The 18787-nt window shown below is 44.7% G+C and overlaps 1 protein-coding gene across 4 annotated transcripts in view; it reads left to right on the forward strand.

Annotated features, from left to right (window-relative positions):
- Positions 1–18787, forward strand: part of CELF4 (CUGBP Elav-like family member 4) — a 2081001-nt gene that overhangs the window by 1838314 nt on the left and 223900 nt on the right. For all 4 annotated transcript variants that reach the window (XM_033935324.1, XM_033935325.1, XM_033935326.1 and 1 more), the window contains one exon: positions 15596–15675. In XM_033935324.1, the coding sequence (XP_033791215.1) occupies positions 15596–15675 (80 nt within the window). The remainder of the gene's footprint in view (positions 1–15595; positions 15676–18787) is intronic.

Consider the following 18787-nt stretch of genomic DNA (forward strand, 5'->3'; position numbering starts at 1 on the left):
AGAGAAGGAAAATACTGGATGAAGGAGAGAGAAAGAGAGAGAGAAGAAAGAGGAGAGACACTAGATAGAAGAAGGGAAAGAAAGGGAAAATACTGGATGAAGGAGAGAGAAAGAGGAGAGATATTAGATGGAAAAAGGGAAAGAGAGGGAAAATACTGGATGAAGGGGAGAGAGAGAGAGAGAAAGAGGAGAGACACTAGATGGAAGAAGGGAGAGAGAGGGAAATACTGGATGAAGGGGAGAGAGAAAAAAAAAAAAGAGGAGAGACACTAGATGGAAACATAGAAACATAGAAAGATGACGGCAGATAAGGGCCATATAGCCCATCAAGTCTGCCCACACTATTTACCCACCCTCTTAAGTCTTCTGACCCCTTAAGTATAATTGTAATTATACTGTCACTCTACTGACCCGCTCATTTAAGTCCTAGTGACTCTATCCCTTGGCATGATCCCGTAGGGATCCCACATGGGTATCCCATTTGTTCTTGAAGTCTGGGATGCTGCGTGCCTCGACCACCTGCACTGGAAGCTTGTTCCAATGCTCGATCACTCTCTCCGTGAAGAAGTACTTCCTTGCGTCTCCACGAAACTTCCCTCCCCTGAGTTTGAGCGGATGTCCTCTTGTGGTCGAGAGTCCCCTGAGAAGAAAGATATCCTCTTCCACCTCGACCCGTCCCGTGATGTACTTAAATGTCTCAATCATGTCTCCCCTCTCCCTACGCTCTTCAAGAGTGTAGAGCTGCAATTTGCTCAGTCTTTCCTCGTACGGGAGACCCTTTAGCCCCGAGATCATCCTGGTGGCCATCCGCTGAACCGACTCCATTCTGAGCACATCCTTACGGTAATGTGGCCTCCAGAATTGCACACAGTACTCCAGATGAGGTCTCACCATGGCTCTGTACAATGGCATCATGACTTCAGGTTTCCTGTTGACGAAGCTTCTCTTGATACAACCTATCATCTGCCGTGCTTTAGATGAAGCCTTCTCCACTTGAGTGGCTGCTTTCATGTCAGCACTGATGATTACTCCTAAGTCTCGTTCTGCCGTAGTCCTGGTTAAAGTTTCTCCATTCAGGGTGTAAGTTCTGCAAGGATTTCCGTTACCGAGATGCATGACCTTACATTTCTTGGCGTTAAAGCCCAGCTGCCACATCAAGGACCAACTTTCTAAAGTACGCAGGTCTTGCTCCATAGCATCTTGTAGATTATGGCCGTCTACTATATTGCATAGTTTGGCGTCATCAGCGAATAAGGTTACTTTGCCTTGAAGCCCTTGAGTCAGATCTCCAATGAATATGTTGAAGAGGAGTGGGCCCAGGACCGAACCCTGTGGCACTCCGCTAGTCACCTCCGACATTTTAGAGCGGGTACCGTTAACTACCACCCTCTGAAGTCTGCCATTAAGCCAATCTTTAACCCATGCAGTTAGAGTCTCTCCTAATCCCATCGATTTCATCTTGTTCAGCAGCCTGCGGTGTGGGACGCTGTCAAATGCTTTGCTGAAGTCCAGGTACACGACGTCCAAGGACTCTCCTGAGTCCAGTCTTCTTGTTACCCAGTCAAAGAAGTTGATTAGATTTGACTGGCATGACCTACCCTTGGTGAATCCATGTTGGCTGGGATCCCGGAGATTTCCCTCGTTCAGGATCGTATCTAATTTATACTTAATTAGTGTTTCCATGAGAGAGAGGGAAAATACTGGATGAAGGGGAGAGAGAGAAAGAGGAGAGACACTAGATGGAAGAAGGGAGAAAGAGGGAAGTTTCTGGATAGAAGAATGGAAAGAGGGGAGATAGATAGGAGGGGGAGACACAAAAATCATTACAACCAATCTGAACTCTATTTTTTTTTATTTAAAAATGTATGCTTTTCAATACTGTCTAAATAAACAGTCTGTAAGAATTCTCAAATTATTTGGGAAACGTTTCCTAATTGTTATGGCTTGATAGATAAAAGACAAACCCAGAGAGGGTTTAGAGTTCAAGTTCCTAAATCTGGAAAATATAGGATTCCTGTTTCAAAGCCACAGTAGAGGTTTATACTGAGGGCCAGCGAGGTAAATACTCCGACCTTCATAGGTAGGGTTGCCAGATTTTCCAATCGTAAAATCCAGATCCCTAGATACGCCCCCAGGCCCGCCCAGGTCTGCCCATCCCCGCCCTGTAATGCCTTAATCCTGCCCCCCAGTCCCGCCCTCACCCCGCCTGCTCTAGTCGGTCATGGAGTAAGTCTGCAATTTGAGGAGGCTTTTCAAAACCCGGACAAAGTGCCAGAACATGTCCGGGGAAATCCAGATGCCTGAAATTCTTTTCCAATAGTGGACAATCCAGGCTTCAAGTACTTGGCAAATGCCCTCATAATTCCCATAGTTAATTCCAGAGATAACGATTGGTTCTCCCAAGTCTAAGCTTAGTGATGACTGGCTGTTCTATGAATTTAAAAAAGGAGAGGTTTGTCTTCCAGTGTTTGAAAAGCGGGAAGTGGAAGAGTGCTGTGAGATACCTAAAAATAGCTTCCCTCGCTTCTGAGGTTGTTGTAAGAAGAGAACTGTGTGCTAGTGATGGCGGTCTGATTAGCTTGCAGTGGGGGTTTTTATTGATTTAGGTATAAAATAATTTTTACAGACTTTTCCTCCAGGAATTTGTCCAGTCATTTTTTTTTTTAATCTTGCCTTGTTGGGTGATTTGACTACATCCTCCAGCAACAGATTCTGCAGCTTAATTAAAAGATATATATATTTTTAAAAAATCTATGATTTATTTCCAATCTGCTGGTCATTAGTTTCATGGAATCTCCTCTTCTTTAAGCAACTTTTCCCACTTTATCCATTCATAGTTTTATAAACTCCGAACATATACTACTACTATTTATGTTTTCTATAGCAGGTGTCATCTTAATGTAAAGGAAAATTACGTTTTTGTCCTTAGCACGTCTATCTTTTTGACCATTCTCGAATATGTCCACATGAAAAACGCACAAAATCCCGCATTCTTAATAAACTGTTCAAACAGCTGAGCATAGCAAAGGGACTCTTCTAAGAAGCATTGTGGCGAATTTCACATTAAAAGTACCAGGTACAAATGCCACAAATGAGTCTTGCTTACCAAAACCCACCCAAAACTTACTGTACACCACAATAGCCCTTATGCCTGCAGGTGTCATCTTAAGGTAGGTACAGTAGGTTTTGGAGGACTCACTATACAATATAAGCAAGACATAGTGACATCTATACCTGGAACTTTTAATGTGAAATTCTTAATGTAATGCAGGTATCATCTTAATGCAGGAGTGTCAAAGTCCCTCCTTGAGGGCCCCAATCCAGTCGGGTTTTCACAATTTCCCCAATGAATATGCAAGAGATCTATCAACATACAATGAAAGCAGTGCATGCAAATAGATCTCATGCATATTCATTGTGGAAATCCTGAAAACCTGACTGAATTGCGGCCTTCGTGGAGGGACTTTGACACCCCTGTCTTAATGTAATGCAGATGTCATCTTAATGTAAAGGCGTACACAGCACTGTACATTTAACATTTAGTAGACAGTCCCTGCTGAGAAGAGCTTGTAATCTAATTTGGACAGACAGACAGGACATCTCAGGGTTGGGGAATTTCTACCAGAAGGAGTGAAATGTTGAGCATAGGTGTCTGGCAGTGAGTGGGAATTAAGAGTTGAAAGGAGCTTCAAAACAGTTGGGTTTTAGCTCGGATTTGAAGACTGCTAGAGATGGAGCATGACGTATTGACTCTGCCAATCTGTTACAGGCATACGGTGGGGGCAAGAAAGAAGGGACGGAGTTTGGAATTGGTGGCGGAGAAGGGTACAGACAAGAGGGACCTGCCCAGATGAACGGAATTCCCATAGGTGGGGGAGGGGGAGCAAAGGGAGAGATAAGTGAGGAGAGATATTGATGGGCTACAGAATGAATACACTTGTAAGTCGGAAAGAGGAGTTGGAACTGTATTCGGAAAAGGATGGGGAGCCAATGAAGTGACTTGAGGAGAATGATAATGTGAGCGTGGCGGCTCTCACGGAATATGAGTCATGTAGCCGCATTTTGAACGGATAGAAGGTGGGGGAGAGACGGTTGAGCGGAAGACCTGAGAGAGGTATGTTGCAGTAGTCTTAAGCGAGAGGTGACGAGAGCGTGGATAAGGGGTTTGGTAGTGTGCTCGGAGGGGTCAGATTTTGGTATTATCGAGGAGGAAGCGACAGGTTTTAGCGGTTTGTTGGAGATGGAGAGAGAAGAGTCAAACAGTACCCTGAGATTGTGAGCAGACAAGACAGGGAGGATGGGAGTGTTATCCACAGAAATAGAGAATGGCGAGAGCATGGGGGGGGGGGGGAGGAGGGAGGGAGGCAGAAAGATAAGGAGTTTGGTTTTTGCCATATTCAGTTTTAGATGGCGGTGAGACATCCAAGCGGCAATGTCGGACAAGCAGGCTGAGATTCGGGCCTAAATTCCTGTCAAGATCTCCCTCTGTCAGTCGTCCTTTCTCCAAGCTTAAAAGCCTTGGTCTGTATAGCCTGTGTTCATAAAGGAGGGATTGCATTCCCTTTCTCATTTTTGGGGCTCTGTTCTGAATCTTTTCTAGTTGCACGATATCCTTTTTGAGATGAGGTGACCAGAATTGCACACAAAACCCAAAGCTTTGGATAGGTACTTGGAAGACAAAGGGATTGAGGGGTACAGATAAGAGTAGAGGTAGATTATAGGGATGGGATTAGAGGTAAGTTACAAAATTAATCAGGGACCACTGTTCAGGCACTAGGCCTGATGGGCCGCCGCGGGAGCGGACCGCTGAGCAAAATGGACCTCTGGTCTGACTCAGCGGGGGCAACTTCTTATGTTCTTATATGGTTCTCAAAATTATGTGCCCAATTTACACAAGTCTACTGGAGAAAAAAACAATAATATCAAACCACACTCTCAAAAAAGTTCACAGCACAGTAAACATATAAGTCATGCAAAACAAACGGAGCTGTTTAGAAAATACTTATATTTTCACTGGGAATGTAAATAATAATAATAATAATAATAATTTTATTCTTATATACCACCAAAGCCGTAGTAGTTCAAGAGCTGGAAGAGCTGGACAATCAGCGAAAATAATAAAATGAAGTCGTCGGATACATGTAGAGAGGGAGAAAGTCAGAGTAAAAGAGACAGTGTAGAGACATCGAGTACATGTAAGTAGAGTACAGGGATAAGGCATTAAGAGTTCTTGGTTACAAATTGGTTGAACAGGTTTGTTTTAACTAGTTTTCTAAAGCTAAGATAGGATGAGGAATGCTTAATGATGTTAACCAGCCAACCGTTCTGTTGGCCTGCCTGGAAAGCAAGAGGTCTGCCCAGGTATCTCTTGAATCGGCAGGCCTTTATTGTCGGATGGCTGCGTGTAGGCCTGGTGGAACAGTCCAAGTTAAAATGGGAAACCAGATATATGGGGGCCAAACCTTGAATGGATTTGAAACAGAGACAGGCAAATTTGAACAACACTCTTGCTTCTAGGGGCAGCCAATGAAGTTTTTGATAGTAGGGGGTTATATGATCCCATTTTTTTATACCAAAAATCAGTCAAACTGCCGAATTTTGTATGATTCAGAGTCTTTTAATGGTTTTCTTGAAAGACCTTGAGAGACCTCCGGTTGAACACCTCAAAGGCTTTTACTGTGACAATTACCACGAGGTAGGAAAAAGCCTCAGATCTCCTCCTCCACCCAACCGACAGCTAAAGTCATAAAAAAGTGGAGGCTAAGCGGGCTAAGATTAAATCACTGTTTGAGAAGCCGCCATGTTTAAATTCGGAGCTCCAGTGAAAGATTAACCATCTTTACATCCTGAGGCACCTTATAATTAGCGAAACGCTGGCCATCGTCGATGTGCAGTGTGCCTTTTGTCTTTCATCTCAGATGAGTATTGTTCTACACTTCCCCCTCCAAATCTGCAGTTTCAGCATCCGCGGATACGGTTATTCGCAATTTTTTTTTTTAAGGTGGAAAAAACAACAACTTTATTTCGGACCTTCCCAGCCTCCCTCCCGGCATCCCGGCCTTACCTGGTGGTCTAGCGGACTTTCAGAACAGGAGCGATCTTCCTACGCTCCTGCCCCGTGCAGCTCGCCAATAGGAAATGGCTGCCATGAGCTCCCGCCCATGAAAGGTATTGTTGCTACTCCTTGGGTTTTAGCAAAGATTGGCCACCATGAGAACGGGCTACTGGACTTGATGGATCATTGGTATGACCCAGTAAGACTATTCTTATGTTCTTATGTAAATTGGGTAAGTCCTTCTCTTTCAAATTAACGGAATTATGGAATAACCTTCCTTTGTGGCTGTGAGACTCGGATACTCTTCAAATCATCCATCTGCTTTTCTTCTCTTTATTTTAATTTATGTAAACTGAGTCGAGCTTTATTTTCATAAAGAGGATGAGGTCTATAAATTTAAGGTTTAGTTTTAGCTTAGTTGGTTCTTGCCTCTGTAGCAAGCTTCTTTACAGAGCGTCTCTTGGACTGCTTTATTACCTGACCAAGGGTACATGGAGAAGCTGATGAAAGTGAAGTTTTTCCCGTCCAAATTCATCGCCTGTAACGTGTTCAATGACCTCTGTTTCGCCACATCCACGTTGACTAACAGGGCAACCGCATCGTTCTACTCACAAACGAATTGCTAGCTGTGCCGACTGGCAAAAATCGCTCGCTTTAAAATGTCACGTTCTGAAAACGTTTCTCGCTGGAGTTTGCAGTAACGACAACATCCCATGACACTCTTTTGGGTTCGGTTGATGGAGTCCCCTAGAATGAGGTGGGACGTGTCACGCCAGGCCCACTCGAAATTAGAATGGAAAAACTGTGCCCATAAAGGAAGCAAAACAATTGCAACAATTTAATCAGCGAATTAATAGCGTGGTAAGGGAGGGGCGTGGGGGATGGCGGTCCGCCTCAGGCGCCATGTTGGTAGGAGCGACGGCACCCCTCCGCCTCTTTCCACTCCTCCCCTCGCCATGCGGGAGCCCCCCCTTTCCCTTCCCCCCATACCGCCTTGAACAACAATTTCTAAGGGCTCCTTTTACTAAGGTGTGCTAGTGTTTTTAGCACGCGCTACACTGCCGCACGCACTAACCCTGCGCTACGCGCCAAAAGCTAACGTCAGCTCAATGGTGGCACGCGGCAATTTAGCGCGCACTAAAACCGCTAACGCAGCTTAGTAAAAGGAGCCCTAAATGTTCCTCGACACCGCGTCAGCTATCCCGCCGACGTCACTTCTGGGTGCCGCGCAGAGGACTTGATGTCAGAGGAGAGATACTCGCGGCAGTGAACAGGTATGGGGGAAGGGAATGGGGGTGGGGCGCGCGACAGGGAAGGAGCGAGGGGGAGGAGACGAGGGCAGGGGAGGGGCGCCTCTCACCTTCACCACGCCACTGCAGCGAATGAATATTTACAATTTGGCATTCGCTAGAGAGGTGCTGTCATTTTAAAATATGAATGATAAGAAGATATCAGAGGTATCTGTAATATCATTTTGTGTTGTTTCCCATCCAAAACAATGGAAATAAATAGACTGATATGTATGATATTCTGGCATGGGCTAAAATGTTTCAATATATGCTGCAAGATAAACTCGGATATGTGAAAACTCAATAATGTTCCAATACACACTTTTCGCAAGAAATGTCATATACAACGTAAACAGTGCTGCTTTGGTTTAAATAGGATGTGTTTCACAAAATGGAGGAAAAGCCTCAGACTGAAGCCCTCCCACCATCACAATGGTGGTCCAAGGTGGTTGGGTGATAACCTCACTGGCAAAAAAAACCTCCATTGCACTCCCAAAGTATAAAAACCTTAAGCAGGGCTGTCTGTGCAAGGTGATAGAAGAAAGAAACTTTCAACTTATCTTCAGTTGATCGGTACACCGACGGTGGCCAGTGTTTCACGAGTCTGCTGCCTCTCTTTTGATCAGGAGATGCATTTCGGCGTCCCGTTTAAAAGTGTGATTGGATTGTTTTACACCCTGAGGCAGCAGACTCGTGATACGCTGGCGTACCTTCGTAAAAGGAACCCTTAATGCCGTAACATTTACCGTCTGCTAACATAAGAACATAAGCAATGCCTCCGCTGGGTCAGACCTGAGGTCCATCGCGCCCAGCAGCCCGCTCACGCGGTGGCCCAACAGGTCCAGGTCCTGCACAGTAATCTTCTATCTATACCCCTCTATCCCCTTTTCCAGCAGGAAATTGTCCAATCCTTTCTTGAACCCCAGTACCGTACTCTGCCCTATTACGCTCTCTGGAAGCGCATTCCAGGTGTCCACCACATGTTGGGTAAAGAAGAACTTCCTAGCATTCGTTTTGAATCTGTCCCCTTTCAACTTTTCCGAATGCCCTCTTGTTTTTTTATTTTCTGAAAGTTTGAAGAATCTGTCCCTCTCTACTCTCTCTATGTCCTTCGTGATCTTGTAAGTCTCTATCATATCCCCTCTAAGTTTCCTCTTCTCCAGGGAAAAGAGTCCCAGTTTCTCCAATCTTTCTCTATCTCTCTCTCTTTTTCTCTCTCCCTTTCTCTCTCTATTTCTGTCTCTCTCCCTTTCTTTCTCTCTCTCTTTCTTTATATCTCTCTCTCTATATATATTTCTCTCTGTCTCCCTTTCTCTCTCTCTTTCTATTCATCTCTACTCTCTCTATGCCCTTCATGATCTTGTAAGTCTCTATCATATCCCCTCTAAGTCTCCTCTTCTCCAGGGAAAAGAGTCCCAGTTTCTCCAATCTTTCTCTATCTCTCTCTCTTTCTCTTTCTCTCTCTCTATTTCTGTGTCTCTCCCTTTCTCTCTCTATATATATATATTTCTCTCTGTCTCCCTTTCTCTCTTTCTGTCCCTCTCTACTCTGCACACGACAATTGCACAAATGACAATTGCGCGCAGCGACAACTGACCGCACGACAATTGTGCAAACGGCAATTGCACACAGTGACAACTGAGCGCACGACAATTGTGCAAACGGCAATTGCACACAGCGACAACTGAGCGCATGACAATTGCGCAAACGACAATTGCGCGCAGCGACAACTGAGCGCACGACAATTGCGCAAATGACAATTGCACGCAGTGACAACTGAGCGCATGACGATTGCGCACAGCGAGCGACAACACACTTGCGCATGCGCAGGAAATTCGACCAGCAAAATCACATTTGTCTGCGTGCATTTGTCTTGCGCACAAATGACTATGAACTGAAGTTAGGAAGGCTGCAAAGAAGGGGAAAAGGAAAGGTGATGGTGATGGTGGGGATCAAGGAGGAGAGTTCTGAAGCTGTGGGAGAAGGGCAGGAAAGAGTGGCTTGTACTGGCCATGCTGAGGGGACGGGGTGAAGGTTTAGGAGGGGTAGAGTCGTGGCACAAGGTGAGAAGGTAGGAGAAATTGCTGGCATAGAGGTGGGGGGGGGGAAGAGGGTTGAGAGAGGGATTCTTGGTGCAGGAGGAGGCATAAGAACATAAGAATAGCCTTACTGGGTCAGACCAATGGTCCATCAAGCCCAGTAGCCTGTTCTCAGGGTGGCCAATCCAGGTCCTTAGTACCTGGCCAAAACCCAAGGTGTAGCAACATTCCAGCATCTCAAAGAATAGCAAGATTCCGGAACCCCAATGAGAGCAACATTCCAGAGCTGAGATTGTGATGTCATAATGCCTCATTCCACAGTGCCTCAGAGCCAACCTCATCAGTGATGTCACAATGACTTGATTGTCCTATACTTGGCTCACTAAACATAAGAACATAAGAAATGCCTCCGCTGGGTCAGACCTGAGGTCCATCGTGCCCAGCAGTCCGCTCATGTAGCGGCCCAACCAGGTCCAGGACCTGTGCAGTAAATTTCTATCTATACCCCTCTATCCCCTTTTCCAGCAGGAATTTGTCCAATCCTTTCTTAAACCCCAGTACCGTACTCTGCCCTATAACGTCCTCTGGAATTGCATTCCAGGTGTCCACCACACATTGTGTAAAGAAGAACTTCCTAGCATTCGTTTTGAATTTGTCCCCTTTCAACTTTTCCGAATGCCCTCTTGTTTTTTTATTTTCTGAAAGTTTGAAGAATCTGTCCCTCTCTACTCTCTCTATGCCCTTCATGATCTTGTAAGTCTCTATCATATCCCCTCTTAATCTTCTCTTTTCCAGGGAAAAGAGTCCCAGTTTTTCCAATCTCTCAGCGTATGAAAGGCTTTCCATCCCCTTAATCAGTCGTGTCGCTCTCCTCTGAACTCTCTCGAGTAACGCCATATCCTTCTTAAGGTACGGTGACCAATACTGGACGCAGTACTCAAGATGTGGACGCACCATTGCCCGATACAGCGGCAGGATAACTTCTTTCGTTCTGGTTGTAATACCCTTCTTGATTATACCTAGCATTCTATTCGCTCTCTTAGCGGCAGCTGCACACTGTGCCGTCGGCTTCATTGTCATGTCCACCATCACCCCCAAGTCCCTTTCTTGGGTACTCTCAGTCAATAGCATCCCTCCCATCGTATAATTATACCTTGGGTTTTTGCTTCCCACATGCAATACTTTACACTTCTCAACATTGAATTTCATCTGCCATTCTCTCTGCCCATTCCCCTAGTTTGTTCAAGTATCTTTGCAATTATTCGCAGTCTCCTTTGTCCGAGCTCCACTAAATAGTTTGGTGTCGTCTGCAAATTTTATTATCTCACACTTCGTCCCTGTTTCTAGATCATTTATGAATATGTTAAAGAGCAGCGGCCCGAGCACCGAGCCCTGCAGAACACCACTTGTGACCTTCCTCCAGTCCGAGTAGTGGCCCTTCACTCCTACCCTCTGTTTCCTACCCTCTAACCAGTTTCTGATCCATCTATGCACGTCTCCGTCCACCCCATGGTTCCTCAGTTTCCGGAGTAGACGTTCATGAGGCACCTTGTCAAAGGCTTTCTGGAAATCTAGGTATATGATGTCTATGGGGGTCTCCTCTGTCCATCTGTTTGTTAATTCCTTCGAAGAAGTGCAATAAGTTAGTCAGGCACGATCTCCCCCTGCAGAAACCATGTTGGCTGGTTATCAGAAGTTCGTTTCTTTCAAAATGTTCATCGATGTTTTCTTTTATCAGTGCTTCCGCCATTTTCCCCGGAACCGAGGTCAGACTCATCGGTCTGTAGTTTCCCAGGTCACCTCTTGATCCCTTTTTAAAGATGGGCGTAAGGTTGGCTATCTTCCAATCCTCCGGAATCACACCTGTTTTCAGAGATAGGTTGCAAATTTGCTGCAGTAGTTCCGCTATTTCCTCCTTTAGTTCCTTCAGAACCCTTGGATGGATTCCATCCGGACCCGGCGATTTGTCAGTTTTTAGTTTTTCTATCTGTCTGCGCACATCATCAAGGCTCACTTCCATGGATGTTAACTTTTATGCTTGATTTCCATTGAAGATTTGTTCAGGTTCCGGTATGTTGGTTGTGTCTTCGCTTGTAAATACAGACGAAAAGAACATGTTAAGTCTTTCTGCGACCTCTTTCTCTTCCTTCACCGCTCCCTTCCAGTCTCCGTCGTCCAGCGGTCCCACCTCCTCCCTAGCCGGCTGTTTCCCTTTAATATATCTAAAGAACTGCTTGAAATTTCGTGCTTCCCTGGCTAGCCTCTCTTCATACTCTTTTTTGGCATTTCGAACCACACGGTGACATTCTTTTTGATAATTTCTGTGATCTTTCCAGTTTCCCTCAGATTTGTCCTTTTTCCATTTTCTGAATAGCCTTCCTAGGTCAGACTTATGGTCCATCAAGCCAGTAACCAGTTCTCACGGTGGCCAATCCAGGTCCCTAGTACCTGTCCAAAACCCAAGGTGTAGCAATATTCCAGCATCTCAAAGAATAGCAAGATTCTGGAACCCCAATGAGAGCAACATTCCAGAGCTGAGATTGTGATGTCATAATGCATCATTCCACAGTGCCTCAGAGCCAACCTAAGCAGTGATGTCACAATGGCTTGATTGCACTGGAAATTAGGGCTAATAGTCTTTGTAAAGTTGATAATTAAATCCAATAAGGACTCAAGAGTCACTTGTGCTGGTTTTTCCAAAATTAAAAGCCTTTGCTGAGTATAGAAATGCTCACCGTCTGTAGAAGCTGATTCTTGACTTTGTTCCAGCTGATTTTCTTCACCTCCGGTAGCTGAATCTCCCCCAGTTTCTCCTACAGAGACTCCCTGAACTAGGAGCTCTGTTCCCAAACTCTCCAACGGTGGACTTTTCGCCTCTGGGGAGAGGTCTCCCCCTATCTCTGGGGTTCCCTCTACCCCTGGTGAGTTGGTAACTCGGGTTGCGGGGGTGGGGCTCTCACGTCGGGGCTAAGCGTGGTGTCTTGCCCAGGAGAGGCGACTCTGGTTTCGTCTAAGCCAGGCGCCCCCGGGCTGGCTTCCGGCGTCAAAACAATTGCTTCCTGCATCCTCCGCCGACATTCTTCAATGTTGCCGAAGGTCGGGATGTAGGGACGCCGCAAGGCGCTAGCGGCACTCCTGCCTCGTCTCTTCGGCATGTTAAAGGTAGGCTACTAGAGCCAAAGTAATGTAAAGGAGAAAAGTTTGAATGTCACGGTTCGGAAGCGATCCTCTTAGCCTCGTCATACATTTTCTTACGTTGTACGCCTTTGATTGGGGGGGGGGGGGTGAGTGAAGGGTGCCTGTGTTCTCCTTGGTCTGAATGTGTTGTTCCTGGTTAGGCAATTGTTTAGATAGGTTGGTCCAACGCCATTCAGGGCTTTGAATAGCGTGCAGTAGAATGTGCAGAGCAGGGGTGTCCAACCTTTCGGCTTCCCTGGGCCGCATTGGCCCCCAAAAATGTTTCTGGGGCCGCGCAAACGCTGCAGCAAGACAGAGGAGGGAGCCGGCAAGACGGTAAACACCCGGGAGCAGCAGAGGAAAACACTGTATTGCCCTCGACCGGGGCCGCACAAAATACTTCACGGGGCCGTATGCGGCCCTTGGGCCGCAGGTTCGACACCCCTGGTGTAGAGTATGCGTGTTTGTACAGGGAGCCAGTGTGAGTCTTGGAAGGCAGCGGTAATGTGGTCGTATTTTTTCCAGGAGAATATTAGTCTGAGGGCTGTACTTTGCACTGTTTGTAATTTTTTTATCATGTTGGCATGTTGCCCCTGTATTGCTCAGTGGTACGATCGCACCTTGAATACTTTGCATTTCTCATTGCCGTATCTTAAAAAAAAGATATAGCCGAATTAGAAAAGGTATGAGAAGAGCAATGAAAAGGATAAAAGGGATGGGATGAAGAAAGGTTAATAAAGCAGCTAGGACTCTTCAGCTTGAAGAAGTGACAGCTCAGGGAAGATATGTTAGAAGTCGATAAAATACCGAGTGGACTTGTTTACTCGTTCCAAAAATTACTAGGACTAGGGGGCATGAATCAACTAAGTAGTAGATTTAATACAAAGTTTTTATGTTTCAGTGAGGCACCTTCAAAACTTTCCCTAGTCTGAGCCTTATTTTTAAGCGAATCCATCTCTACAGAGTAACGATCCATATCTTGAGCTTGCTCCAGGACCACTTCAGATAGAACCTTAGGGCTCCTTTTATCAAGTCGCGCGTCGGACATTTCATCACGCGCTAACCCCCGCGGCAAGCCAAAAAACGAACGCCTCGTCAATGGAGGCGTTAGCGGCTGGCGCGGCAGGCGGTGTAACGCGCGGTATTCCGCGCGTTAAACCCCCCCACCGCACCTTGATAAAAGGAGCCCTTAATGTCTAATTGCGGAGAGGAGCCTTACCTCCCCTGTTTTACTAAGGTGCGCTAAGCGTTTTAGCGCATGTTTAGTGCGCTCTAACCGCTAACGTGTCCATAGACTAACATGCACGCGTTAGCGTGTAGCATGCGCTAAAACGCACAGCGCAACTTAGTAAAAGGAGCCCTTAGTGAATCCAGTGTCGCCACGACAGGTTTCTGTGATTTTACCTCACCAGAAAAAGAAACGGTTTTCTGAACTTTGCCAAGTCTCCTTTGAAAGAATCCCAGTTGCAGCTTACCTCCTCTGCTCTTCCTGTTTGCTCAGGACTCCTCCAGGAGTGAAATGCCCCTCCCCCCCCCCTCCAATTCAAGGGCCCCTCTGGCACCAAACTGCTGCACGCCCAGGTTGCTTCGGGGCTGAGGTGGAGCCACCCGTTCAAAGGGACTCAAGGAAACCCCGTCCGCACTGCTGCCTTATTCTCACGGGGCAGGCTTGGATAAAGGGGAGGTCTGACAGGTACCCGAAAGACCTGCGGCGGCGTCTGCCGCAACATGGGGGGGCCGAAGAGGAAGCTGGGGGAAACTGCCTCATTGACCCTCGTCTCTTGCCCGTTGTCAATAGGGTCTGAGTGGGATTGACCGCACCCTAATCAGGATGGCAAGAAGACTGCCAATGCATCCTCTCAGCTCAGCGCCATCTTGGATCCAGAAGATTCAAATGATTTTTAATGTACTTTGGTTGATAGAGGACAAACCCCCCCCCTCCCAGATCTCGCTACATTTGAGACCTGCAGGGTAACAGAGATGTGAATCAATTATAATCCCAAGATATCAAAATGATTCAACTGAAGTTCTTGGGACATTTGAGAGGCCAGGAACAACAGCAAGGAATATTTGTTCTCCAGTAATCCAGCGAGCCATGGATTTAGATGGATTAAGTATCAGTTGATTCTTTTAAACTTAAGTAGTGATAGCATCTAGACATTCCAGTGTGTTGTAAGCTAAAAGAATGTCAATGTAATTATAAGTTTTTACATTAAAACTCTTAAGAAAATGTTAAAATGGAACCTTATAGGATGCCACTAGACTGTGCAAATGAGGACCCAGTTATATATTGTGTTAGCGATTCTAATATTGGGTAGATGATGTAATAAGAAAGGACAAGAGTGTGGTCTATAAAATTCTGAGTAAAGTAGGACAGGCAAATATAAATTACTTGTTTACCTTTTCGAAATGTGCAAGGACTAGGGGGCATACAATGACTTATACCAAATCAGAAAAAAAATGTTTCTTCACTCAATATTTTATTTATTTATTCATTTATAATTTGTGTTACACATTTCTAGCCCACATATTAACTTGGTGGGTTACCATTAAACATATGGAATTGAGCGTTAGAACTCACTGCCAGAGAATGTGGTAAAAGCGGTTAGCTTAGCAGGGTTTTAAAAAGATTTGGACAAGCTCCTGAAAGAAAAGTCCATAAACCATTATTAAGACAGAGGTGGGAAAATACACTGTTTATTTCTGAGATAAGCAGCAAAAAAAAAAAGTATTTTATTCTCCTTGGACTTTGACAGGTACTTGTGACCTGGATTGGCCACTTTTGGAAACAGGAGTCTGTGCTGGAAGGATCCTTTGGTCTGTCCCAGTACACTGATTTCAATTTGAACGTAAGCAAGTTCACTGGCTTGCGCACATTGCACAGTGGTTTATGTGGAAAGGAATTAAATTTTGATCCCTAGCAATATAAAATATGCACTGTTCTATAATGCTGTACCGTTAAGTAATTCATGCCCTTGGTGGCAAACCAAGCAAAGGCACTGTGCTGACATTTTCTTTCTCTTCTCTGTTTGCAGGATGTGCGTTTGTGAAATATTCATCGCATGCAGAAGCTCAGGCAGCAATCAACGCCTTGCATGGCAGTCAAACAATGCCAGTGAGTATTAAGCCAATAGGATCACAGGCAACGCCTTTCTGCGATGTATTCTACATTCTAAAGCAGTTGGTTTTTAAATCAGGCTTTGCAAGCATTACTAGTCAGATTTACCATTAGATAAACCAGTTCAAATTGTCAGGAATTTGGGGAGGGAACAAAAATGCTACGGTGGATTGCATGGAACTTTGGTAGCCCCCCTCATTATAATGTCAATTTAACTTTTTCCCTGTTTTTAGGGAAAAAGTGAAGTTTTCAGTAAAATGTGGGGGGTTACAACCCCCCAAACCCCCCACAACGCCCCCACAACGCGGCGCGACACCCCCCCCCCCCGTCGTAGCCCCTAAAAACAGTTATTTTCTTCAGCGCACGCTTCCACGCTGCTCTCAGTTGTCGGCGCGCGCCTTTGTCTTCCGCGGTTTTGACCTGACACCGGGATTATAGCAGTGTCTCTCAAATTGGGTGCCAGGGCACAGTGGTGTGCCCCAAAGAGATTCCAGGTAGGCTGTGAGAGATTCCAGAATTTTACTTTTTTTTTTTTAAATTCCCTTCACAAGTATGCACAAGAATAAATAATGCAAGAGTCTGTCAATGTTATTAGCGTCTGTATGCGTAAGGATACAACCGCCCAGACGTGCATGGTCCTTGAAAACTAAAGGCAAGTCATTTTAGTTTTATTTTTAATTTTTATGCAGTAGTTATCTTTCATTCAATGACCATCTTAATCCTCTGGGAAAAAAAATGTGGTTTTTTTTAGTTTCCATATGCTGAGGAAAGTGAGATCCTGTTTCCATCAATAACATTTTGCTGTCCTTGTTCAGTCAATCATTTGTTTGAGGCTGGATTACTGTAATTCAGTCTATTTAAGCTTGACCAAGAAAAGCTTTCAAAGACTTCAACTGATCCAGAATACTGCGGCTAGGATGATCTTTAATATAATTAAAAGTAACTATGATCACATCTCTCCACTTCTGCAAAAACTTCCAATAATTTCCAGGGCTTATTTTAAATGGCCCATCTAGTCTGCCCATCTGCAGCATCCACTGTCTCCTTCTCTCCCTATTGGCTAAGGCTCTTAACATTTGCATCTCCTCTTCCTATAGGCTAAGGCTCTGTGCACCTGCATTGTGATGTCATAGAGCTGCCCATCTGCAGTAACCATTATCTCTTTCTCTCTCTGAGAGATCCCACGTGCCACTGCCTATCCCAGGTCCTCTTGAATTCAGACACAGTCTCTATCTCCACCACCTCTTCCGGGAGACAGTTCCACACATCTACCACCCTTTCTGTAAAAAGAAAGTATTTCCTTGGATTACTCCTGAGCCTATCACCTCTTAACTTGATCCTATGCCCTTGCATTGCAGAGTTTCCTTTCCAATGAAAGAGACTCGACTCATGCACATTTATATTACGTAGGTATTTAAACGTCTCTATCATATCTCCCCTCTCCCGCCTTTCCTCCAAAGTATTCAGATTGAGATCTTTAAGTCTGTCCCCTTACATCTTATCACGAAGACCACACACCATTTTAGTAGCGTTCCTCTGGACTCCATCCTTTTTATATCTTTTTGAAGGTGCGGCTTCCAGAATTGTACACAGTATTCTAAATGAGGTCTCACCAGAGTCTTATACAGGGGCATCAATGCCTCCTTTTTCCTGTTGGCCATACCTCTCCCTTTGCAACCTAGCATCCTTCTAGCTTTCGCAGTCAACTTTTCAACCCGAGGGCACTCAGTGTATTTATTAGACGTTTGTGTGGAACACCTTCAAAGGTTTTGCTAAAATCTAAATACACCACCTCTAGCGCACATCCTCTATCCAATTCTCTGGTCACCCAGTCAAAGAAATTGATCCATGTTGCCTCCGGTCCTGTAATCCACAGAATTCCAGAAACTTCACCATTCTCTGTTTTAAAAGTGTTTCCATTCATTTGCTTACCACAGAAGTCAGACTTACCGTCCTGTCTTATTTACACACGAGCTCCTTAATTTAATTATACGAGAATCTGACTAAGCCTTTGAAAATGTCGACTTATAAGTTCACTATACACAACCTTCCGTAGTTGCCTCTTTACCATCTTCCCATCTGGAATCCTGTGGAAGGCAAAAAAAGAAAGTGCATTTGTCACAGTTTATCTCCCAGTGGAAAGATTAATAGCACCTACCTGACTGTACACCTGAAATCTAAACAGATCATTATTTGTGCTGGTATCTTTGCCCTCTAAGAATTCACTCAAGTTCACACGAAAAAAAATAAAATAAAATCTCCCTAGATGTAGCCCAGACAACTTTCTCTGTTGACTAACTAGGCATTGAATAAACTCTTTCCTGAGATAATGACATCAGCATCTCTTTAGTCTTGTTGCTTTCTGAAAGAATATGATAGGGCTATTACAATATACCCATACAATCCTTTCATATACGGAATTTATTAACTTCCTTGATATACCGCAAATACAACCACAGTTAGTCTAAGCGGTTTACAATAATGATATATTATTAAAAGAACATAATAATGTTCTTTTAATAATATATCATTATTGTAAACCGCTTAGACTAACTGTGGTTGTATTTGCGGTATATCAAGGAAGTTAATAAATTCCGTATATGAAAGGATTGTATGGGTATATTGTAATAGCCCTATCATATTCTTTCAGAAAGCAACAAGACTAAAGAGATGCTGATGTCATTATCTCAGGAAAGAGTTTATTCAATGCCTAATGAAAAAGACATTACAAGGAAGGCAATAAACACAAACGTAAGTTAATAATAATAATAATTTTATTTCTTAAATACCGCTATACCATAAGTTCAAAGCGGTTTACAGCAAGATTCATGCAATGAGAGTATGCGATGATTACGACAAGAAACAAAAGTTTACAACAAGATACATAAGATAAGAGCGGTTTAAAAACAAGATACATAAGTTCAACCAACATACAAACAAAAATGCATACAAGGGGGCTAAAGAAAGGGGAGGTTCCAATAAAAACAAAAAGGTTGGGGAAGGACTTCTAACCTACTGTGCGTCCAGAGTAGAAATGGGTGTGTTGGGAGGCGGGGAATGGGCGGGATTTGGGCGGGCTCAGACATGGGCGTCCTGTAGCTATAATCAA

The sequence above is a fragment of the Geotrypetes seraphini genome, chromosome 1 (assembly GCF_902459505.1).
Source record: "Geotrypetes seraphini chromosome 1, aGeoSer1.1, whole genome shotgun sequence".
Taxonomy (NCBI): domain Eukaryota; kingdom Metazoa; phylum Chordata; class Amphibia; order Gymnophiona; family Dermophiidae; genus Geotrypetes; species Geotrypetes seraphini.